This window comes from Aspergillus tubingensis, assembly GCF_013340325.1.
Source record: "Aspergillus tubingensis WU-2223L DNA, scaffold_3, whole genome shotgun sequence".
NCBI classification, from domain to species: domain Eukaryota; kingdom Fungi; phylum Ascomycota; class Eurotiomycetes; order Eurotiales; family Aspergillaceae; genus Aspergillus; species Aspergillus tubingensis.
In genome coordinates, this window is record NW_023336277.1 from 3,018,797 (window position 1) to 3,032,117 (window position 13,321).

Consider the following 13,321-nt stretch of genomic DNA (forward strand, 5'->3'; position numbering starts at 1 on the left):
TAGCATGACTAGAGAATAGGATCCGCCACGAAGCCTTCGTCATTAGCCTCATCTCGAGGACTATTTGGGTAAGAGTCGTCAAGAGTAACTGTCAAGCACAGAGTTGTTAGCAGACATTCCTAGACAATGAGGTAGGTAGGTCACATACCATGTGGTTTGATGAAAAAACTGGTACAGAAGGTGAGCAAGAACAAGGCCCCCAGGACAACAAATATCGCTGGAGTGAACTTTCCAACCGTCAGGCTGTAAAGGAGGCTGCAAGCGGTTGGAGAGATCACTCGAGCCAAAGCATGCAAGAGTCCTTTCGTGCCAAGTATCTGACCTAACCGTTCACGAGGGACATGTTTCGTGAGAGATGATTGCATTGTCGGTATCCCCATGCCGCCAAGTGCCATGACGATCCCCGAGAATACCATGATGGAACCCTGATATGACATTGCAAAACCCACATAGCCAACCATGTCTAGGAAAAGCGAAAGTCGTATAATAACAATCTCGCAGGTGCTGGAGCCGGGAACGATGTGATCTGGTTTCGGTGGTTCACGGAAGATTGCGATGATGATCGGATATACAACGAAAAGGTTGACGACCCGGGCGATGCTTATAATCGATATGAAGAGACTTGATTCCACATTGCCCCAGTCAAATTTGTACTCGGCATAAATGATGATCACTTGAGCGGTTCCCAACGCTACCCCGAATGCAATGGTATCCATCGCTGTAAGAAGAATAATATTCCTGCGCAAAGCCGGGGTCGCACCGTGACGATTGGGGAAAAGCGTGCTGGGGCGTCCTACTGGTGGTAGCAAAACAGCCAAAGGTGTAATTAGCCGTTTGGGGTTGAGGTTCTCCAGGCTTAGCCAGCCTGCCTCCCCTTCGTCGATGACTTTTCTTCGATGACTGTCCCGCGCTTGCCGCTGCTGGTCTGTCGATAATGATTCCGGGATGATGGTCATGACTGCAATGAGGTAGAGAACATTCAGGGCCAACGAGGCCTCAAAGGTACTCAGTGCCTGGCCTGTTTTCTTGATCAAGATAGCCGCCAGCAGAGGCCCAGCTGCGGTTCCAGCGAAAAGAGAACCGTATACGTATCCGAATGCCGCACTCCGCTTCGTTGGGATGGTGCAGTCGGAGGCATACGACATTGTCAGTGCCATGATGGTGGTGAAAGAACCACAGAGGCCATCGACGATGGCAGCCAGTAGAAGCACATGCACAGACACAAGATCTGGCTTGGCTGAGACAAAGACAAAGATAGCCTCCATCAAAATGGTCCCCAGTGCGTTGAGGGCCAGTATCTTTGTCCTACCGTAGCGATCTGATAGGTGCCCGAGTCTGGGGCATGCTAGTGCAGATAGTATCCCGGCCAGGAGGTTGAAATACAACTGGAACTGAGCAAGCAATGACTGGACTTCGGGTGTCTGACACTGCGAATTCTTATTTCCAATGATGACAGGCAGATACGTGAAACCCGGGTCCTGGGTCGCCTTGTTTGCCATATAGTCCCTGCAAATGAGAGACATCATCAGGTTGATTTTGGGCACTGCAGTGCCGCCGATACCTAGCATATAGAAGACAAGAAATGGAAGAATCCAAAGGATCTGTTACGTGTCAGAAGTCGTGGGCACGATCATTGTCCATTGTTGATGGAGACTCACGCTTGGCCGTCTCCATGTCTGCCAGAAACCTCCCTGGCCGACGGGATCATCATTTGGTGGGTTAGCCCGCTGGTCATGCTCCGGTAGCGACTCTTCGTTGTCTTGTTCTAATAGAGGGGTTCGCTCATGGGTGTGCATGGGGTCTTCCCAAGTCTCCAGTCCAGTATCAATTGGCGCAGAAGCGTCCAGTCCGGCTTGCAATCCCGGACCAACCTCGGTATGCGCAGTCGGCGATGCGCTGCGCCTGATTGTGGACATGGTGCGAGCGATTTCGCACCTTAGAAGCAGAATAATGGGTAGAGCAACTAGACTGGTGCCTACATTTGCTTGCTCTGGGGTTGAAACAGTACAACACCTGAGGTGGGCTCAAAACATTTGAGAAAACCGGGCGGGGGGAAAGCCGGCAAGGAGACCAGATAAATGGTAGTCCGTTTACTAAGTTAAACTCCGAGCCATTCGCTTATCAATCGGCATGAAACACACGACAGGTCAGCAAATGCTGGGATGGAACACATGCCAGCGCATGTTAGTATCTTATCGGTAGGTAGTGGTGACGTGATTCTAGAATTTCAGCCTAGAAATGGCCATGACTGGAGGTGGGTGGTGATTGTGGGAGATGTTTCACGGTTCAAGCCCATTTCTCGGGGATCAGCCCCGGGTATGCAAGTCTCAGAAATCTCAGAAGCAAGGCAAGTCAGCTCGGCGATAACGCCCTGGACTACCCGCCTCCTCGGGCCACTTACATCACTCCACGCTGTCGACTATCTACAGTAGTAGTACTTAGGTTCGAAGTGTACCCCTTCCCAGTTCCAGAAACTCCCCATAGGAACTGCCAGGAGTCAAGACACTGGTACGACGGTGATCCTGCCACTGACTGGTTTAAATCACAGGAAAGCCTATTCGCCCACATGAGGAATTTGCCGAAATCGTAAACTCAATGGTTGTAGCTCGTTGCTTATTGCTTGTATAGACACACAGACTATCGTACAGAGAACGCCTTCACATACACACATCAAAGAACAGAACCCTTGTGAAAAGAAACGAAACTCTAGTGCCTGGTTATTATACTACCAAGGACGCTCCCTGTTCACCAGCGAAGAACTTCTTCTGCTCCAAGCACCTCTCACTCTTGCAGCCTTGACAACGCAGCGTCATTTGCAGCGAGCATTTCTCTCCCTTGTGCAAGTGCTCTTTAGCAAGATCTGCAAGGGCTTGGATGAATACAGGGCTGCCGTTCAGACTTTCGGCCCGCTTGACACCCGGGTGATTCGCCTCTTCCATGACTTCGAGATCCAGCTCATACAGAGTCTCGATGTGGTCGCTGGTGAAGGCGATTGGTACGAGGACAATGTCAGTCTGTCCACGCTTCACATACTCTTGAACGGTATCGCTAGTCTGCGCCCCCAGCCAAGCCTTTGGTCCAACCTGAGACTGCCAACAGAGGCGGTAAGGGTTGCTGAAATTGAGTCTTTGCATGACCGCATGCACAGTTGCAGCGACCTCGGCTGGGTAGGGATCACCTAAAAGAGAAAGTACTCGGTTAGCCACCGGGACTTCGTAACAGGTTCCTCAAGGACTCACCTCTGTTCACAACACTCATGGGCAAACTGTGGGCCGAGAACAAGAGAACCACTCCATGCCTCTTATCTTCCGGATAGGTTTTGAGTTGGTCCTCAATGTTTCTCGCAAACGCCTCCACAAGGCCAGGGTGCGTAGGCCATCTGTCGATAACGCTCCACTGGATGGCTCCGGAAGTGTCCACGTTTCCGTTTGCTCGCTTGCCCTCCAGCCGATTCCTCCATTTCCACAGCTCATTCAGAGAGCTACCTGTAGTAGAGCAGGAATATTGGGGGTATTGCGAAAATGCGACCGCACGACCGCCCTTGCCATTGCCAAAACCATCTTCCAGCAATTGTGTGTACATTTGTTCCGTCAGCGGGTTGGCGTAACGGAAGGCGACATACGGCTTGTGAGGCGCAGTCTCCGGGTTGATCTTGTCCAGCAGCTTGCACATTTCTTCGCATTGGTATTCCGACCATTTCCTGATGGGTGAGCCTCCGCCGATGTCCGCGTACTGTTTTTGGATCTTGGGTGTGCGTCGCTTCGAAATGAGAGGCCCGAGGTAATTCTGGAACCTGCCTAGAGGAATCAAATCGCCGTCGGCCTTTATTAAAAGTAGACTGTTAGAAATACTGCAGCCAAAATGACAGCTTGCCATGGTCGGAGACGTACAAATAGCCGGCTGAGGAAATCCTCTACTTCGTCTGTCGTCGAGGGCCCTCCCATGTTGAGAAAGACCATGGCCGTGGGGCCCTTAGAGCCTGTTGCATCCTGGGTAACTGGAGGCACCGTTGTCGCTAGCCCACATCTTTGTTCCTGCTTATATCCGAACAGAGTGCGAGATGCCGGTCGCAGCAATTGCCGGGGAAGAGTAAACGGGCGGCAGAGAGCCATGACAGGTAATTGTAGGATCGGGTAAGCTAGTCAAAGGAGGTACAAGGAAAGGCCGTTCGTATCGCGCAAATGGATGAACAATTCAAGCCTGCATTAAATAATCGATTGATAGACGAGTGGCAAGAAGAGGTAGTGGGTGTATACAACAGCGCAAGGCCTTCTGGAAGCTGAAAAGTCCAGAACGGCTTGATGACGGAGCAATCGATACCACGACTAACTCCGACCCCCGACAGCCAATGACCGGCCACCTAGCGTCATCAATTACCGGATGGACATCACATGATGTTCGTGTCTCCCCGCGTCTTTCTGCCCGCCGGTTTTATCGCGTCCCTCGCGACGGGATCCAGTGACGATATAGATACTACTGCTATTAGATCTCCCCTCGGCTGCAGGCAGCAGAGGCCAAACAGGCAGACACAACAGCCCCACTTGTTCCTTATTCTGAATGCAACTTATCCAAAAGCTTTATACTTCCCTGTCTTCATTTCGATACTACTTTGAATACTTTAACCCACTCTACCACAACCAGTATGGCGGACGGTAACCCACATCGCGAAGATGAAGCGGCTGAGGAAGAGGAAGAGATTGATGAGACTGTACGCACATCCTACCCATGAGCCTGGACTGAAAGTCTGGAACTGACGATAAGATCAGAGCTACAGATCAGTCAAAGATGCAGTCCTCTTCGCAATCGATGTCAGCGATTCCATGTTGACGCCTCGTCCCTCAGCAGACCCTAAGAAACACACCCAAGAATCACCCACTACGGCAGCGCTCAAATGCGCTTATCACTTTATGCAACAACGAATCATATCCAATCCACAAGACATGATGGGGGTTTTGCTGTTTGGGACGCAGGCGTCCAAGTTCTTCGAAGAAGATGAAGACAGTCGCGGAGACCTCTCCTACCCCAACTGCTACCTCTTCACTGACCTCGATGTTCCTTCGGCCCAGGAGGTCAAAGAACTTCGAGCGCTGGTGGATGATGATGGAGCCTCAAGGGATATTCTAGCTCCGGCGAAAGAGCAAGTCTCTATGGCAAACGTCCTATTCTGCGCCAACCAGATATTCACATCCAGAGCGCCAAATTTCCTCTCCCGTCGCTTGTTCATCATAACCGACAATGACAACCCCCATGGTGATGATAAAACCCTACGGTCGGCCGCGACTGTACGTGCTAAGGATCTTTACGATCTTGGTGTCACCATTGAGCTGTTTCCGATCTCACGTCCTAAGCATGAATTCATGAACAGCAAGTTCTATGACGTAAGCTATCATACTCTATGGCAAAGTGGTAGGGGTCAATACTCACTCCATATACAAAGGATATTATCTACAAGTCATCGCCCAACGATCCAGAGGCGCCTACGTATCTACAAACAGATTCAAAGGCGGCGACAGCGACAGGGGACGGTATTTCACTTCTCAACACGCTTCTATCCAGTATCAACTCAAGAACGGTCCCGCGTCGCACTCATTTCTCGAACATGCCTTTAGAACTCGGGCCAGACTTCAAGATCTCGGTATCGGGCTATATACTCTTACGAAGGCAAGCGCCCGCTAGAAACTCCTTCATCTGGCTGAACGGCGAGAAGCCTGTGGTCGCGAAAGGCGTGACTACCCATTCTGCAGATGATACTGGCCGTAATGTCGAGAAATGGGAGATCAGAAAGGCATATAAGTTCGGTGGAGACCAGGTAACCTTTTCGCCTGATGAACAGAAGGCGCTCAGGGACTTCGGTGAGCCAGTGATCAGGGTTATAGGGTTCAAGCCTATCACTGCGCTTCCATTTTGGGCGAACGTCAAACACCCATACTTTATCTATCCATCCGAGGAAGACTATGTAGGTTCCTCACGAGTATTTTCTGCATTGCACCAGACGCTTTTGCGGAACAAGAAGATGGCACTGGTCTGGTTCATTGCCCGCAAGGGTGCTGGCCCCGTCCTCGCCGCGATGATCGCAGGCGAAGAAAAGCTCGATGAGAATGGCGTACAAAAGTACCCTCCTGGCATGTGGATTCTTCCCCTGCCTTTCGCAGACGATATCCGGCAGAACCCCGAAACCACGTTAAATGTCGCCCCGGAGTCATTAATCGATCAGATGCGCGTGGTCGTTCAACAATTGCAGCTGCCGAAGGGAGTGTACGAGCCTCTCAGATACCCCAATCCATGTAAGTCAACTCTGCCATCCATTGCTCGTATACTATGAAGGAGAAGCTGACAACCCGTGATCAGCCCTTCAATGGCATTACCGCATCCTACAAGCTCTCGCCTTAGACGAGGATCTCCCTGAAAAGCCAGAAGACAAAACCATTCCCAAATATCGCCAAATCGACAAGGTACGTCCACCATACCCAACACAAGAAATGACTCTCCAACGTTTACCTAACTAACAACTCAACCCCAGCGCGCCGGCGACTACGTTTTATCCTGGGCCGAGGAACTCGAAAAACAACACGCCAAAACCTCAGCAGCGGCCCCTCACCCGACAAGCACATTGGTGAAAAGAGGATCCAAAGACCGAGCAAGCGAAACCGAAGACTCCAAACCATCGAAGAAAGTCAAGGTCGAGGAGGGTTCCGGAAACCTGGAGGAAGAGGTCCGCAAGCATCACCAGAAGGGGACGCTATCCAAGGTACGCCAGCATAAACCTCTTCCACGTACCCATGATGTTATCTCTGAAGATTGTATTAACCAGCGGGTTTTCTAGCTTACGGTCGCCATCCTGAAAGATTTCTTGACCTCCAATGGACGCTCAAATGCCGGTAAGAAAGCGGATCTCATCGAGCGGGTAGAGGAGTTCTTGGAGCAGTAGCATGGCATGCACTTGTTTGATCCACTATTTAACACCCCTAATGGTGGCTGTCGTTATTTGATAGCATGAGCTTGTAATTAATGGTGGGGTTGGATGGTCGAAATAGGAATCCTTCAACGAGAACATGAATGGAAACGCTTTTTAGGCGATGTAAATGTTTTGTCCCATTAAAAAATATCGCGTCCGCTGGACTGCCGGGATGCCATCAAATCGCAGAGTAACAGTAGAGACATAATCATATGAACCATATCAGGTCCAAGTACTTTTCCAAGAACAAGCCCCTTAAGATTCGGTTACCGAGGCCTTTTTGTTTCCTTTCAGAAACAAGTCACCGGTGTAGCGTATTTCCAAGTTCGAATTAATAGTATTGAAACGATCGTAAAATATCCAACCAGATTCGCCGTTAACGATAGGAGTCAGGCTTCTTCGCCGAAAAGAAAATGGGGGACGAGTGTGTCAATCGAGTCAGCTTGAACCGAGCAGTCCCTGTAAGCAACGCCACGCTGTTTGTAATATCCCTGTAGAAACGTATTGTCGCCGGTAATGATCCACAAGAACTGGTTTTGAAAAACGAACGGAAAAAGTGACCCAAATGGGAAAAAAATTATGTCGAAAGAAGATAGAAAGAGAACACCAAGCAAGAGAGCGCCGGAAGAAAGAAACTATCGTAATATATACAAGTAGAAGCCGTGGGTATTTTTGGTGAAAAGCAGAAACGTTAGCGATATGCGTACAATGATCAACATTGTCCATAAACTTGACAGTAGCAGACTTCTTCGTCGGGACAGCTGTGAGTAGCGGAATGTTAGTGGTCAAGATGCATTCAGGGGGTGAGCGATGCAAAGGCAACGTACTAAATTGATTCTTTGCCGAATATGACGTGCCAGAGAAATTCCATGACACGGCCGCTACTGGCATCATTCTTGTCTGTGTCGATAATCCACTGGCGGATCTTGATGTAGTCTTCTCGTGGTCGTTGGTGAACCTGCTCCCGTGACACGGCGAATTGCGCACAACACGCCGCGCCAATTTGTTTCGGCATTTGCAGGAACTTCTGGTATTTAGCCTCGTCGTATTCATCTTGCATCGTGAGGCCTCCGGTGGAGTTTAATGGCGGGGTGCTTGTGCCCTCGAAGATCTCCGCAAAGACTTCTTCTGTCACGTGCTGGTTGGTGCGATGGCCCTGCTTGCACCCTGGGTTCCAGTTGCAGCGGAGGTTGACGTAGCCATTATCTTGAACAAAATTGAGACGTAAGGATTTCATCGCAATGACATTATCGTGTAAGGGCGCATCTACATGCCAGGCCATCAGGAAACCCGATCGATGAGAATGAAGAAAAGCAATTGTAGACGGTAGGTTGTCGTAATGATCAATCAGGTAGGTGAGATAAGCCATGGACTCGTGACCCTTGTTCAGCGGGGTTGTAAGTGTCGTGTCGTCAGCTGCGACCTTTTTGGAGGGATTCACGATGTATATGGCTCGTTGCCAGCTTTGGAGGAGAGAAGCTGTCAGTGCGCTGAAACATATGGGTAATATAGGAGGACAATAACACTCACTCGGGTAGCTCCTCCTCGACCCATTCAGTGTGCTCTTCCTGTAGCTTTGCCATCACAATCACTTTATCCCCTGGTGTGACAGGACGGGAGCCATTTAGTCTGTTCATCGGCGGGCGCAAATCCAGCCAATTGATCAGGTATGCGCCCGCGCGATACTGATCGCAGAGGTCCTCGAGGTGGATCTTCAAGAGATATAAGGGCAAGATGAGTGCTAAACTAGCACATAGTGCTATGCGAGCGCCCCATCTCATGGTGAATAGCTGAAAGTCGGTAGCTTCTGTGCACGACTCAGGACTTTATCCAAAGAAATTGGTTGAAAAGCCAACGAGGACTATTATCGTAAGACCGTAATCAATGTAATACAGCTTGGACGCCGTTCTTCTCTTATGAGGGTGACAAGACTGGAGGTTGATGAAGATTGATGTTGTCACAATACAGCTTGGTGTAAGGAATGACTTGAGTCGGGAAAGACCGATAAAGATGCAAGACGGAGAGGATAATTTCAAGCATTAAAAGGAGGGTCAATCCGTTGAGGAAGAATCCAAAGGAAGGGAAAGAGGGGGGAAGAATAAATAGAAAAAAAAGGAGGGTATTGGAGGGGCTATATGTGAAGCATATTGCGAAAGATAGAGGACGAGAGTAGAAGGAGAGAGAGAAGACGGACGAGAGGGGTCAAGGCGAGGTAATCAGGAAAGGAGACTGGAGGAGCATGGATTAACCTATTCGTCTGCCTACCAAGGCGGTAGGTGCAGTAGGTAGTATTAAGTAGGTACTTTTTAGTTACTTTGGGACTAAAATAGTCACTAAGACGAGTAGTAGTAGACTTAGACTTAGACTCAGTAGGCGTGGGAGGAAGGTCCATCGAATGCTTCCAATTCCAGCCCCCATCTGCCAGCTTCTGTTTCGCCCGCTCAGGCACAGCGAATCTTTCAGTGAGTCTGTTGTGGCGCGGCGATGGAGGGAGTGGGGCGTAACCGTAACCCCCCACTGAGCGGCCACGCGTTAAAATTGTTGCTATCGTTTGGCTCCCCAAAGATGAAGACTAAGGGGGGGAAATGGAAGAGACTGTCATAGGCTGTTGGGGAATGGAGAGTTCCCCTCAGACAATCGCAAACCTTAAGGGAACCACTTTCTTCCTTAGCGGGTTCTTAGCGGGGAAGCTTGGCAGCCGCCAAGTTTAGTGTGGGAGCACGACATCTTGTCTTTAGGTTACTTGTGAGACATATCATAATTAATTACGGCTTACTGATTATACCACTCTCGGTATCTCTCCCAATCCCTTGTCCCCATCTCGGAATATCCCCTCCATGAAAATCTTCTCCCCCTCGTATAAAGAAGTTGAGATCGCCCGCCCTTCCATGCCTCAACTTGGCTGTGCAAAAACCATGGACCACTGGTGGCGGTCAACCTTTGCCCCTTGACGGGATGACGTCGCGGGGGCCATTGCGCGTACGTGGGCACCACTAATATCTCTGGCCAAATATGCCACGCAGCTGCGACGCTAATCCGCCATGGTTCGCATGTCACAGCCTTCTTTCGAAACCCAACGTTCGACGGTTTCCAAGTTTCTTCGGTTGGATTGCCAAAAACTGTCACCCCGGATCGGCAACATTTGTCTCGCACGTCCCGAACATGGTGGATCAGAGAATGGCCATGAGACATTTGAGACAGACATGCACCGGTGGGCAGGCAAACGAACACGAAGAACCATGGCCCACTGCGTACCAATCTAGATACGTACGTGGACAGCTGGGGAATGGATATATGATTTGCCCGCCAGATGACAAGTGCCTCGGGGATTTATCCACTGATAAGGACTCAAAGTCAGACTTCAAAACCCACATTCGGATCTAATTTCTTTTATTTTTTTTATCCATCCGGCTTCATCTCGCCGCCCCGTCCATTCTGTGTCTTGACTCTTTTCGGCTTTCCTGCCTCTTCGAATTCGTGGTTCTTGTGTCGCTTAATCTTTATCAGGTTATCTTTGGGATACACTAAGCTTACTCAGTACATTTCCGGTTTCGGAAAACCCCAAAATAGCCTCAACAGTCAATGTGGCGCCCAGCAAGGCTTAGCCAGGCTGACCTTATAGGGAAAGATAATGGCCCCCAGGATTAGTAGTGGATATTATCAGTAGCTAAATCAGTAACTTAGGAAAGCGAATAGTAGTGCGGGGGAGGGGGCAGGATGAAGGATTCATATGACTACATTAGAAAGATATATCAGGCAATACCCAGTGCTACTTTAGCTACTTCAGTGGGCGCCATACCCAGGTGCAGCCGTCAGTATCGGCCAATGGTAGTATTACTACATATCGAACCTAGAGAGAATGAATCACCAGGAACCCATGCTCGCCAGTGTGAATAATCGAAGCAAGAATAGCAAGACTCGATATGAGCTTCATCTCTTAGAATATTAAGCTTGAGCTCCTCCATGAACCATGCTAGTTCATATGAAAGCCATCTGGACTTACTCCACGGTCAGCGCACACAGCTCCAAACACGTGGAAAGTGGTCGATAACTCCTCCGTCATCCATACTTCAGCCTGGAGAACTACTGACGACTGTTATACTATACTTGGTATCAACTCTACCAGCACCCTTCAACACGTTCTAACCGAAGTTCTACACATATAATTACCCACGCGCACAGACATAGACTGTGGTCTGGGGAAGACAATATAGTGAATTATACCAGCTCCACTTGAGAAAGAGAGAGGGTGTGTGGATCCATATATCAAAGGGCTCACAAGCTGTGATGGCGGATGGCGGATAAAATAAGACCGTCGGACTCCTTCGGCTTCGCTGTGGACAAAGATAAGTATTACCATGGTTCATTACGTTGTTGCCTGGGTTGCTTTCCCAGAGAAATCATCTTTCACCATCCCCTAAGTCACTTTCCACTAGAATTGATCATGATGATTTTACTACTTTTGATCAGCCATTGCGCATTTCTTGAAATTCTTAATCTGTTTTGATACTAAGTGCGAAATAACATGAACAACGTATTTTATATAATGGCGGCAGCGGAACAGTAACCCTGGAATTTTGAGAGGCCGATGTTGAATTTGCTAACAATGATATAATATCAGAGGCGATTTACCACTCTGGTACAATACATGATACCTATTAACATCATTGCACTTTCAAATTCTGTCATCTTCTCTCAAATGGTCTTCCTTCAGTTCCCTACGCAGAATCCATGGATTTGCATACTACTCAAAGAACTGGATAATGCAACCACTGCATAGCACCGTGACACATAGCAAAACTACATGGGCACCACTGCATGGACTTATGCCCAAGTAGCGTTACATCCATGAAGTTAAGTACTCGAGTGGAAGATAGTACTCGAGTGGAAGATCAGTAAATCGTACTCGAATCTCAGGATTGGATTCTCCAACGGTCTTGGCAACCGAGTACAAAGGGAGCAAGGGGCGCACAATAAGATTCAATGCTATCGAAATTGCACAACTCACCCGAGTCAAACTTTCTTTTTATTATTCTTTCTCGTCCTTTCGTCCATCTGACATCTTAACTAGAGCCTCACAGCCGGTACCTAATGAACAGCTCACCCTTCTCGGTGAGAGAGAGTTTCTGGAATGATGCGTCATCCAATGTGATTGACACGTGGTTCATCCCCTACGTGCGACATTTGCAGGACCTGCAGATTGACAGATCGAGGTGACAATGGACATAGCATTTGAGCATTGGGGCTGTGCATTCAGCTGAAACTAAGTCTGTCTTTTTGCTTTTCTTCTCTCCCAATAGTACTTTGTAAAGGTGCGCGAGAACTGCCACTGAGTACAGAGTAGTGTTCTGCTCGGCTTACAGATCACATGACCATAGATATGTCCCGATCGGCATCAGGTGACTGGGAAGAGGAGAAAAAAAAGGCATCCATGCAAACCTAACAAACAGGCCAGCCTCACCCAGCTGAAAGGCTACCTCGAGGTAGTATTACCGAATCTGCAAAAGTTGTGGTACGGGTACCTCTTCTTGTTGAATACCGGGTACCGTGGATGGGATGGTTTTTTGGGGAGGGGGAACCCGCCCGACTGGTTTAGCAGTGAGCGGGAATGTGATGGTGGTGGTGATCATCGGGCAGGTCACACCCTTGCAACTTAAAATGGGTTGTTTGTTCGCTACGCGTGTGCGGGAGGGCTTACTTAGTTCCCTCTCCAGTAGTTGGTTTACTTTGTACTTTGTGGACATCTGAATAACCTTCAATGTTGCTTGGCTGGTTCCAAGGGAAGCTAGCTGATGACAGACCCCTAGCCCGGTAGATCGTGACTTGTCCCATGTCTCTATTCCGATATGGGCTTCTCTCTGTATGTATGTATGTATATGTATGGATGGATGGAGAATGTGGTGTCAAGTCAAACAATCAATAAATGCCAGATCCCAAGATCGGCTCCCCCTCTCCCAATCGGCCAGCATTGCTATTACGTATCCGATCAATTAATGCTTCAGGCACCATTTGTTTTGGCTCTGCTGCCCACAATAATTCTTGGAATTATTTGCCGTTAGCCTTGGGGGACTTTACCATCCTGGTACAGGCACAGCTGCGAGTTTCTAGTAGTTTAAGAAGAGACAAGAGAGAAGAGATACAGAGACAGAGACAGAGGACAGAGAGAGGTACTGTTGTTGACGGTCGGTACTGACCGGAGGGGAACCTGAGGCAAACGGTGCCCCGAAGAATAATTAATTCCCCTGCCGAGGTGGGCTCCCTTTTCTTTGGTTAGTTAGTTTCTTTTCTGGTGTCTCCCTCGTTCCTCACGACTCTTAGTACTAACTACCACTAACTCAGGGTACCCCAAGATTAGTAGTGAGCAAG

The 13,321-nt window shown here is 49.1% G+C and overlaps 5 protein-coding genes across 5 annotated transcripts; 2 read left to right on the forward strand and 3 right to left on the reverse strand.

Moving 5' to 3' along the window:
- Nucleotides 1–8: 8 nt before the first annotated feature.
- On the reverse strand, nucleotides 9–1,916 carry AtWU_02131 (putative tetracycline-efflux transporter; the record flags this gene model as incomplete). Its single annotated transcript, XM_035497245.1, has 3 exons — nucleotides 9–88; nucleotides 149–1,601; nucleotides 1,659–1,916. The coding sequence occupies 3 exons, from the start codon at nucleotides 1,914–1,916 to the stop codon at nucleotides 9–11; spliced, it is 1,791 nt and encodes a 596-aa protein (XP_035353138.1).
- Nucleotides 1,917–2,720: 804 nt separating this feature from the next.
- On the reverse strand, nucleotides 2,721–4,112 carry AtWU_02132 (ferrochelatase HEM15; the record flags this gene model as incomplete). Its single annotated transcript, XM_035497246.1, has 3 exons — nucleotides 2,721–3,178; nucleotides 3,240–3,822; nucleotides 3,891–4,112. The coding sequence occupies 3 exons, from the start codon at nucleotides 4,110–4,112 to the stop codon at nucleotides 2,721–2,723; spliced, it is 1,263 nt and encodes a 420-aa protein (XP_035353139.1).
- A 530-nt stretch (nucleotides 4,113–4,642) lies between these two features.
- Nucleotides 4,643–6,928, forward strand: akuA (putative DSB repair complex subunit Ku70; the record flags this gene model as incomplete). The annotated part of the gene is made up of 6 exons (XM_035497247.1): nucleotides 4,643–4,708; nucleotides 4,767–5,378; nucleotides 5,438–6,284; nucleotides 6,349–6,452; nucleotides 6,521–6,748; nucleotides 6,824–6,928. The coding sequence occupies 6 exons, from the start codon at nucleotides 4,643–4,645 to the stop codon at nucleotides 6,926–6,928; spliced, it is 1,962 nt and encodes a 653-aa protein (XP_035353140.1).
- Nucleotides 6,929–7,667: 739 nt separating this feature from the next.
- Nucleotides 7,668–8,736, reverse strand: AtWU_02134 (DUF3431 domain-containing protein; the record flags this gene model as incomplete). Its single annotated transcript, XM_035497248.1, has 3 exons — nucleotides 7,668–7,716; nucleotides 7,783–8,418; nucleotides 8,486–8,736. 3 exons carry the CDS (start codon nucleotides 8,734–8,736, stop codon nucleotides 7,668–7,670), a joined length of 936 nt encoding a protein of 311 aa, XP_035353141.1.
- A 1,174-nt stretch (nucleotides 8,737–9,910) lies between these two features.
- Nucleotides 9,911–10,218, forward strand: AtWU_02135 (uncharacterized protein; the record flags this gene model as incomplete). The annotated part of the gene is made up of 2 exons (XM_035497249.1): nucleotides 9,911–9,934; nucleotides 10,015–10,218. 2 exons carry the CDS (start codon nucleotides 9,911–9,913, stop codon nucleotides 10,216–10,218), a joined length of 228 nt encoding a protein of 75 aa, XP_035353142.1.
- Nucleotides 10,219–13,321: the final 3,103 nt, after the last annotated feature.